This window comes from Serinus canaria, chromosome 1 (assembly GCF_022539315.1).
Source record: "Serinus canaria isolate serCan28SL12 chromosome 1, serCan2020, whole genome shotgun sequence".
Taxonomy (NCBI): domain Eukaryota; kingdom Metazoa; phylum Chordata; class Aves; order Passeriformes; family Fringillidae; genus Serinus; species Serinus canaria.
The window spans coordinates 45203551-45214760 of NC_066313.1; the positions used below are offsets into that span (position 1 = coordinate 45203551).

Here is an 11210-nt window from a genome sequence, read left to right on the forward strand (position 1 = left end):
GTAATTGTGCAAACACAGAATAGCTTCCACTTAAATGCACAGCACTGATGTGAAGATGACTGGGCAGGGGGTGGGGAAGAAATCAAACAAGTCAGATAAGCTAGCTAGCTGTCTAAAAGCTAGTGTGCTAGCTTCAGTTTTAAAGCAAATTTTTAACTCTAAATGTCACCACAACTAAAGCAGTGTTTATTTTAGTGACAGGCAGGGGACTGGCAGAAGAAATTAATATTTAGTCTTGAGAGAAATTTAATTATCTTCACAACCCACAGAAACTATGTGGAATGCAGTTATTACACATCTTAAACTCTACTTAGGTCAACTTAAGATAATTTATTCTCTTCTACCTTTTTCTACAGACCACTGGCAGTCAGAGAGATCTAAAAGAGAAAAAAGGGACCCAGTTTAATTCACCTGCTGTGTTGCTACTGCTGATGTATGAAATTCATCAGGCCACAAACCACCCAAACAACTTCAGGATACCAGAGAGCTCAGCATGAAGCAGGCGAAAGGGCACTTCCACATCTGTGGGTTTTTTCATCCAGACATTTCATCTGGGCAAAATTAAAACATTTAACTGTCCAGGGGTTCTTGCCCTAGGAATAGCCCAAGACCAAAGACGCAGCAGCCTCAAATACACTGGTATAATCTCTATACAGAACACCAGGCATACAATAACAGGTACTTTTAGTCAATTTTAATGGCTGAAAGAATCATTCTCTAGCTGTACCCAAGCCTTTTTCTTTGTGGCAGATTGCAGTATCATCAACAGCTGCACTACAGGAAACAAGTTTTTGTTTATTTAAAAACCTATGCTACACTAAGTATAGTTTTTCTTCACTTAAAAATACTATCTACCTAAAACCAAAAAGAGTTAGAGGATTACTTTAACACATGATTAGACTTGTACCATTCAGATTATTATAAATACATCCCTTTTTTGAAGAATTTCAAAATGGTGTTCTGCAGTCAAGCAAGCAATCTGTTCACATGACAACAGAAGAGTATTTCAAATCTAACACAATAAAACAAATGGCCAGTGCCTGAACTCTACTAAGAATAAACTGAACAGAAAATGAGGCATTTTTACCTAAGAACACGGAAAACATTTTGGTGCAGGATGAATGCTGGGCTATACCACAAAGTGCAGAGAAATTCACCTGCACATAGCAGACTACAATCCACATTTCCACAGATCATAGAGAACACTACTCAGGTTTCAAGGGTCAATACTAATTGGTTAGTGATACCAGCAACTCCTGTTTCACCAGTGAGAACCTGCCCACACATTCCAAAAGCACACCTCTAAATCACAACTGACTTCTACAGTACCTACACACAAATTAAATTAAGCAACTTGGCTTAATTTAATGTGACACACATGAAATAAAATGAAGACTAAAGATTGTGTCTACACAATCTTTTTGTCAGCAGCAAGCATCATGCAAACACTGATGGGACAGTCTAGAACCACAGATAACAGCAGCCTGTTTAATACAGGTCTTTTGATTCCACTAGAAACCTTGTTACAGTCTTCAGGGCTAAATTCCCCATGCAAAGTGCTTCTGCCTTATGAGGAGAAATTGATTCTCACCTGTTTACTTGAGTTTTAAGACTCTGTACAATTTAAAATAAACGCTGAAGACTTTTTGCTCATTATCTATCAGAACTCCATTTTTGCCTGTATGGAAAAATATGGAAAATACTCTGAACTGAATATTTTCTGGATATTATAATGCAACTTTTGGGACTTCCTTAAGAGATCAATCCACCAAAGTCTGCTTTGATAAGAAAACTGAACAAGACTTCTGGATTCAAGATCCATTCAAAAAAAAAAGTTGAATTTTGTCCTTCCTGATTGTCCAACCTACCACTCAAGCCACAAGCTGAGACTGCACCTGGGGTCCTGATTCAGATGCAAGTCAGATTTGCACCTGGATGCATTACCAGGCCTGGAATAGAAGAATATTACCTAGAGCAACATTTACAAAGCAACTCCACCATCTTCAAAAAGTTGGAGACCATTTCTAATGTCCTTGAAGTTCTCAGTACACTTGTTCCTCCAGGACTAATAAACCACAAGTCTAACTCTTTTGCATCAATATTAACAAATGCAACAAGTGAGGGGCTCAAATCACTTTATTGGTGATTTTTACTAAATGCACTAAAAGAAATTCCTAATACAGTACTATTATACATTCAGAACAAGCTACTGATATAAGAGTAGATTCTTGTATTACTATGAGATAACCAGGAACTGCATTTCCAAGAAAACAAAACGTATAGAACATTCTAACTTCAAGTACAATATCCAGTCTTCATGGAGGATACATTTGGAAAACGGTTCATGCCATTATTTTGGTCATCTCAGAAGTATTAACACAGCATTCAAGCCCCTAGCACCATATTCCACCTGTATTCCTTTGGTCTTACAAAGCAATAGGGAAGTTTATTTCCCATCTTGTTGTGGGCTGACCTTGTCTGGACACTTCGTACTCCCTGATTTGTTCTATCATTCCTCTTCTCAGCAGGACAAGAGACAGAAAATACCACGGGAAAAAAAATCATGGGTCAAGATAAAGACAGTTTAATAAAACAAAGGTCATGTAGAAAAGCAAAGGACAACAAAAACTTACTCCCTACTTCCCACTGGCAGACATGTCCAGCCACTTCCCAGGAAGCAGGGCTTCAGTACACAGCATGTTGCTCCAGAGCACAAATGTCACAGTAAGTGACACAAAGCTCTGTAGAGAGACTGTAAATTTCCTCAACATATATGTTTCATTTCTTACTGCACTTAAAAGTACAGAAATGTTCTGGTTAAACAGATGGGTGTTTAAGTTTTGTATGCTGGATATGTCCAAACAGGTACTAGTCAGCTTTCACAATAACAAGCATTTAATGCTGCAGTACAGCTGTGTCGGACAATGCAATAGCATTTATTAATTTTGACATTTTTTCAAAGCTTTTAAAATGCTTCAGCTTTTAGAAGGTTTCAGCTGAAAATGGAACATAAATAAAATTTTTAATAAAAAGACCAAAATATAAAACATACATAAATTTTTTCAAACTGAACAGAACAGGACTGAAGACAGGCAGAAGAGGTGTTTCTACAGATGTAATCACTGCTGCTACAGTACAATAAACAACAGTGACAGCCATATTTATGCACATGTCAAGGGCCAAGCTAAATCTAGCCTGTAACACACAGCACTGTGTTTTGAAATAGTTTGCTACAAAGTTCCAAGAACACAAAATTTAGCCATTAGAGAAACCTTTCCATTTCTGAATTATGCCAGAGAGCCTGGAGAAAGAAGCAGTGTTTCTTCTTTCTACATCCTCACACTCCAAGACTTCTGGAAGCGTTAGTGCCACCTTGCCATCCACTTAACTTCTGCAACAGCACTACACACTACTTAGAAGTGGGATCAAGATAATTATCCATTTTTATTAACTTATCCAAAATCAGTCTCTCTTTATGCTCCCACAAACATTGGAATTCACTTTCAATAGTGCTTCTCTACCCACAAAAAGTCAAGCAGCTCAAGATATTTAGAACATCTTACACAAAAAGCTATACCACTAACCTACCCTCCTCCATGGCACTGCACTTCCATTTCTTGCTGTATTTTACTTAGTTTTGAGCAAGATTTTCACACTATCCTTTATTTAGAAAGCTTCCTATGAACATTCACAATTTCTCACTGTTATTCAGAGAATCCTTAATGACTACCAAAAATATGACAGTCTGAACTCACACAAATTAAAATAAGCTGGTTTATTATTTTCAGTTTAATTTTCCTCAAGCCCTTACGTACAGGTGTTCACATGCTTACCCAGCATCTTGCTCTGTGGTGCACTGATGCTTCCTAGGGAGACAAAACATCTGCAAATCCATCAGTAAAGAGAAATCCAGTGCTGAATGAATTTCTGAAGCTGAATACAGTTAAGTAAGAAAGTCCAAAGGCAACAGAGAACTGCAGTTCCTCAAGAGAAACTCCAATATACTTCAACAACTGAGGCCTCCTTACCCAGGTATTGCAAGCTCAAGTCACCTTTGCCTTCAGTCCCACCAGGCTGAGGGAAGAAAACTAATCCAGAGGATGGAAAAAGTACAGGCAATGTCCATCACTCTGATCTTTTCAAAAGTGAAAAGATCAAAGCTTTCTTACTAAGCAGCAGTAAATCATTATAAAATCAACTTAATTTCCAAGTGACACTAAGGAGCTAAGGTTCTTAATCAGGTAACGAAAATATCTCTATTGTTAAATTTGCTATTACACTACCTGCACTTCGTCCTATCCCTCACACACCAATATTTCTTATGACTCAAAATTTACCTGTCACGAGGCAAAGATGTGAAAAGGCATTGAGAAACTTGTACAGCTATGTACAAGGGGATGGCTTCCAGACAGCAAATTGGACACAGTTGCTCTTTAGTAACAGCACTGTCAGGAACAAGTTTTTTGTAGCAGAGTAACACACTACTTTTATAGAAAATTTAGAAAACCTAAACTACGGATTCTGCCAATCCTCTACTCCCTGCTTTTCCTTATTAAAGCAGGGAAAGCACAAATAATCTGTGCACAGGAAAGTGTTAAACTCTTCCCTCAATGAGTCTAGGAAAAATAAAGCAAGAAAACGTTCACTATAGCTACCCACATAGAATAAGGAAGATACTGACAAAATGTATCATTTTAACTGCTCCGAAACCATTGCCCAGACAAATATGTAACAAGCTAAAGTTGAGGAGGAAACCACTTATAAATAAATTGCTGCGGTGCCCAGAACATCAGCACCCTTCTAGAGGATATTCTTAGAACTGCCCTTGGTAATTCACACAATAAACCAGATAATGTAAATCATCACTTCAGCAGGATATAAAACTCCTCTCTTTTCATTAAGGTACTCATTGTGTAAACTGTTCTTTGAACAATAACCAAAACATCTGCATTAACGAACAGAAGCCTGCTAAACAATGCCCCTCCTTAGTCATGACAGGAGCCATCTGTTCATCCAGCTAACCCCAGGCAAGCGTGGCAAGCACCACCACAACTTCCTCACGTTATGCATCCTTGTACTCCATGTTTCAGTCCATGTTATTTGTGTTTCCAAACTGCAACACTGGTGGCATTAATCATACCACCAGAAGTATTAACACACACCCCCCTACTTTAAAACAGGTAAGAAAATTACCTTTGGTCTTCAATTAAAAGACACAAGTGGACCATAGCCTTTTACGCATAGGGATGCCAGCTTGTAGTTTCTGTAGTCATTCTTGTCCTGTTGGATGTACTTTCTCTTTTCTTCCTTCCTTTTCCATACATTTTTTACATACTTAGCCCAGCTGTTCTTTCAACCAAATGCTACTTTTTAAGGGGACACTTCATGGAGTTTACTGGATTCTACTCAAAACCCCCACGAAATTTTCACGGGTTAACCCTTGCATCCAGAAATACTCGAGTAGGTCCTGTTATTCCAAAATTCAGCGCCCCACTGAAGCGAATACCTTTTCATGCATCTTGCCCACGCAGCTCTACCAGGTCCCTGCTCTCACTATTGCCGAGGCCAGCAGCTCATCATTTACTGCTGCTGGATTCGCCCGTGCACTGGCCAGACCCTGGTAGCCAGCACAGACAACAAAACCAGCTGCCCCGGCGGACACGCGTTTTGTTGTGTTGAAACCTGGCGTGGGTAGGGCCGAGAGGCGAGGGAGAGGGACCCTAGCCCTCCCAGCGCACGGCTGCGCGATGTGCGGCTGCCGCCTGTAAAGAGAGAAGCAGGGACTGCTCCGTACCTGACCCAGTTGTCGCGGAACTTGCTCTGCTGGGGCTGGTTCAAGTAAATGGTGCGGGCTGGTGCCTCGTCCAGATCCGCCGCGGACGTGGCTCCGGACATCTCATCATCCGCCTTCTTATAGCCCGAGGTGGAACAGACAGGTCCTGCAAGGAGAGCGCGGCGAGGAGGCGGTCAGCGAGGGGCCGCACCCAGCGGAGCCGGGCCGGCAGCTCCGGGGCCGCGCCGCGGGGAAGGGCCGCGGGTGGGCGGCGGCTGCGAGCGCGCCCTGCCCGCTGTTTACCGCGGCGGCGGCTGTAAATAATGCGTGTCCGGGGAGGGGGCGGCGGGGCGGCCGCAGCCAGCTGGCGGCGGGGACAGCGCGGGGCCCGCGCCCCGCGGGGATGGGCCGGGCCCCGCCCCGGGAGCGCCGCCCCCGCTCCCGCCTGTGCCAGCGCCGCTCCCGCCGGGCGGCCCCCCCGCGCCCGTATCCCCCGCCTCCAGCCGCCCAGGCTCCGTGCGAGGGAGGCAGACAGCATCCTGCGCGCCGCCGAGGGCTCCGGGGCTCCTCGGCTCCCTGGCGCTGCCCGCCCGCTCGCAGCGCGTCCCGAGCCCAAAGCCGCGCTCAGGGAGCGGGGCAGCATCTCCGCCAGAGCTCCCCCAGACCCACACGGGGGGACCGAGCTGCCTTCCCCCGCCCCGGGCACAGAACGGGGGCTACTGGGAAGTCCGGGCATCTGGGAAGTCCGGCCCTAAAAGCTAAGGCTCGGACTAAATTGATAAATAAAGACTGTCGTGCTTTACACGTGCAGACTTTAAGCAGCAGAAGCATAAAGTAATTTTCATTTCCCACTGGTCTAGAGTGAATTGAGTTCCATAAGCCTTATTTACTTTTACATTAAAAGAATGCAAAAACATAAGGGAAAGGAGCTAGCTATTCCCTCTGTCAAGCCTCAAAACATTACCGAAGTTGTGGAGACAGATTTATTTCTCTCCCCTTCCCTCCTGAGCCATGGAGATACTTTAATTTATTTGAGCTGTAAATATATTAGATAAGACTTTACCAGTTCATAAATAAGCCATGGACTTACAAGCTAGCACAGGTAGCTCTAGACAAGTGTATGACAAATTGTTTCATAAAAATCTAGTGCAGGTGTTATGTTAGCGTTATTTGCGAACTTCATTCAAAGGTTAAAAGAAGCAATAAACTGTCCTGTGAAGCTGTAAAGCAGTGAAACTACTGTAAAGCCAAACCTATTTCTGATTTCTGTATGAAGCTAAGATGATACTGCAACAAGCTGATCTGATCAGATAGTGGTTACAAAGGACTCCTGCAATGAATGGGAGAGGCCCCTGAAATTACATGCTCCTTAACTAAAGTTGGAGGGAAAATTTTCAATCCTATACAACCTTAGCATATGGAACACCTAGGTATTTGTACAGTGTGAAAACTTGTCCTGTTTAACAGAACACACTTTTAAGCTAACATCCCACTCACCCCAGACCTTCCCAAGCCTTGGTTCTGTATTGCCAGTGCAAACAGGCTCGGGATTCTCCAGGAGTCAGCCACTGGAGGGCAACGTTACCCATTGCTCGTACACCACGGTCATGCACACAACATTTGCGGGGCCGATAAAGCCGATGTAATTAACAGACCGATGTGCTTTCAACAGCACCGCCGCTTGCCCGAGGCAAGTGTTGCACACTGTGAAATCATACTTGGGTGACATTAAGCTGACTTGCAAGTTCGAGGCTAAATAATTGATTTTCTTTCATTCCAGTTGATACCAATTCAGACAGCAAAAATATGCCAGCTTGATGATTTTTACTTTGTGAAGAGACAAATTCAGAAAGGGAAATAGGAAGACCGTAGACTATGCAAGGCTATGCCATTATGATACTATATTAAGTTACTCAGCCTGAAGAACCTTGCCATGACACAGAAGACCACTCAGCCTTGCTGAATGGATATTTTCCCCTTCAGAAAAACAGAACTAAATGCACTACTGGATATTTGTTGTCCTTTCCCATTGATTTCATGTTGCGTAACTGCAAAGGAGATCAAACAACAATACTCTTAAGAGCATTAAGTGCAAGGAAGCAGCTTTCATCGGTTTTCCTAATCAAGTGCCAGAACAGAAGTGCAATTATTCTAGAACAAACACACTGTAAAAATTGTTGGTTTTGTCCAGAGACCTTATTTGGGGTTTTTTCATAACATTCTCTGATGATTGAAATCTTCCTGCTGACTAGTTCTCCTTGCTGCAAAGTATTATGAAGATGTCCCACAACTTTAAGGATTAACTGAGTCAATACAGCTGATGAAGTTCAGAGGTATTTAGGTTTAATTAACGTACTATCCTTTTGGCTGCTCTCTTCAAGGCAGGTGCCTCAGGGACAGTTGGTCTCATTCTTTAGATGCACTGAAATATTTTCAAAGCAGACTTACAAGTGTGCAGAAACAGCTGTAATAAGGTTTTGGGTTTTGAAAGTGGCTCAAGGCAGCTGCTTCAGCTCTTAGTGGAATAATGCTCATTTTGGAAGATTATCCAATAATCCTGCCTATCAGGAATGCCTTCCACCTCCCTCCCCTGTTATTAAGCAGATCATATCCAAAAGCCTGCAGAGAGTGGCCTTTACTACTGGCTGTAGATCCTCTCCTTTCACCACATTTCCAAAAAAGTTAAGGAGCCCTGAGATTCTGAGGGCCTCCTGGTGGGCAGCAGTCCCAGGGGTTACACCTCCTTTAGAAGTATCCCCCTCAAGGACACCTGACCACATGCAGGTCATCACTTCAGCCATGCAAAAGTAACTTCTCCTCTGTTTTTTGTTTCAGAAAGGCTGTAAGGGTAAACACAGCAGACTTGACCACCTCCAACACTTGTGGAACTTGAAACTGAAGGCTCAGCAGCTCTCATTCACAGCAGTGTTTACTTCCCTGTGTCCAGAGGAATAAGATTCATTGGCTTCATTTAAGGGCATGCCAACTTGTCACTGTCTCCCACAAGACTTGGACCTTTCCTAGGACTTGCAACACTGCTATGCAATTTATTTTGCATCCAACTACTCATGCTTCAATTAGTAGTATTAATAACAGACCACTATCTCATAGCCTCTTCATTTAGAAGAGCTACGTCTGATCTAGTTAATGTGTTCAGCTACATTAGATTTTGAATGCCCTAATCACATTGATCTTAAGCCTGCATCCAGAATTGTTTAGGTTGGAAAATACCTTTAAGATCCTCAAGTCCAACCATGAACCCAGCACTGGCTGCCCAGTCCACTGCTAAACCATGTTCCAAAGACACAACTACCTGTTTCTTAAGCGTCTTCAAGAATGACAACTCAACTAAGATCCTTGTGGAATTTAAACATTGTCTAATACACCTTGCTTCAATTCTGAGACACTTTCTGCAAGAGTTTAATACTGCTTCCCACTGTACTTTACAAGTTCAATGAGTCAGACTTGAGCTAAAAACTCCCTTATAAAAAGCCCATTCATTTCTTCAAGGCGCTTACTTCACAATATTTAACGAGGTTTCTTCTAAAATTAGATGGGATTAAAGCTTGACAAAAATAAAGATATTTTATAGCTTTCTCTCATTATTAAGAGAAACCAGACTTCATGCCCTGACAAATTCATATGGCATTTATTATCACTTGAAAAGCAATGAATTATGGTTTAATACTCTTACATCACTGGTCCTGCAAAGATGACATTTTTCTACATGTATCTATCTCCTTAATGTCTGCTCACCAACAGTCATAGTTCTGCATGATTGAGTAAATAAAGTGTTGTGAACTCTGTAGTGTTTTGAAAGATGAGTCACTTGGGATGCTTGTCAACTGTCAGAAGTCACAAGGGAACTCATGCCAAAATTTTATTGCTTTTCACGTAAGTAGATCAGCCAGCTAGTTACTACCTCTACCTTGGTGAAGTGCTTGATTGCTCAAACATGAGTTCTATTTTTAAGAACAAATTATTTTAGATCAATTTAGCCCTTCACCAAAACACCAGAACCAAAAGCTATGAGAAACAGCTGGTTTGTAAAGAAGTCCACCAAAGGCTTCATGCCATTTAGAATTAAAGCAGTGTTGAGAGTGTTCCCAGCCAAGAATCATACTTCTGATTCTGCACACTGTTTGCAGGACTAGGATCCAGCACAACAAAGAGCAAAAGTACACTGAGGTGAAGAAGCTACCCCTATTTGAGAGCAGAGTTGCACTACAGTCTCCAGGAGTCCTCTCAGCTCAAGCAGTCTGTGATTCTAAGCTCTGACAGTCACAAGTCAAAGTTTAAGTAGCCACACAAAGTTCCCTGTATGCTCCCAACTGTACTAAGAGACAGTTTTGAATTGCTTTCCTCAGAGTGAAAGAGAACCTTACCAAAAGCCTCCAAACTTGCTCATTTACAAAAAACATGGCATTTTTGTTATTGGTCAAGCCTCAAAGAAAGAGTTATCAAAGCAAACACCTGAACAGCTAAGAGCTGTATTTAGAGAACTGGCAGATAAGTTTAGACTTTTCCTTGCACTGGAAAGCAAATTTGGCTCTCAACCAGCTACCCAGATTCAGTAACACGCTCACTTTCTAGGGATAACATCTTTCCACAGCTTCACCATCACAAACTGAGTACCAAAGATGACACCAAATGAGAAGTTCTGCACTTCAGAATTGCCAACAAGTTAATATACAATTACTCTGAAGCACTTCGTTTTACCTGAAATGTGTTATTTCTTGCACTATTCCCCTAGCTGCTTTCACCATTCAACAGAAATGCAATTGAAAGTTAATCTAGAAGCACATAAGGTGCTTCAAAGAGGCAGAGCAGAGCATGCTGCCAACAGGGGATGCAGGGCATGAACTTCAGCTACCAGGTCAGAGAGAGCTTTGCTCCACAGGACTGGGACATCTTGACCTTGAGTTATAACCAGTTCATATGAAAAAACCCCTGATGAACAGTGTTACGGTTTTAATTTAGGAATTTAGAAAACTGCCAGTGTTTAACAGCATAACACTGTAGGTAAACATTCTGACATCCTCATGTCCAAACAAAGGAAGATCTGGCAAATTTCACAGTGGAGCTTTTATCTTCTTCTATTACCAAAAGTAATTTTAAATATGCTTCCTTCACTGTAGATCCATGTCCTGCAAATTAAGATATCTTTAGATCATCTGCATGCAACTGCCAGAGTTCATAATAGCAGCAGCCTTGAAAATACAAAGTTGCAAACCACCTCTCAGCTCTCTCAAGAACCAGGCAAGAACTGTTCTGCTTTAAGTTACTGGAAATGATGTGGCTCTTTCATTTACTAAAGGAGAAACAAATATCATCCAGGATTCCTGCCCAAATGACACTTACCCTAAATCTTAGGAGTAAAGCAAGTTGCATCAAGAAATAAAGCTAATATTTATTTTAAAAAGTTACATTTAGTAGA

At 42.0% G+C, this 11210-nt stretch overlaps 1 protein-coding gene across 1 annotated transcript in view; it reads right to left on the reverse strand.

The window, feature by feature from the left end:
- ATP8A2 (ATPase phospholipid transporting 8A2) overlaps window positions 1–5934 on the reverse strand; it is a 278317-nt gene extending 272383 nt beyond the window's left edge. Inside the window, exon 1 of the mRNA XM_009102837.4 lies at window positions 5795–5934. Coding sequence (XP_009101085.3) covers window positions 5795–5895 — 101 coding nt within the window. The 5' untranslated portion in view covers window positions 5896–5934. The remainder of the gene's footprint in view (window positions 1–5794) is intronic.
- Between the last annotated feature and the right edge of the window lie 5276 nt (window positions 5935–11210).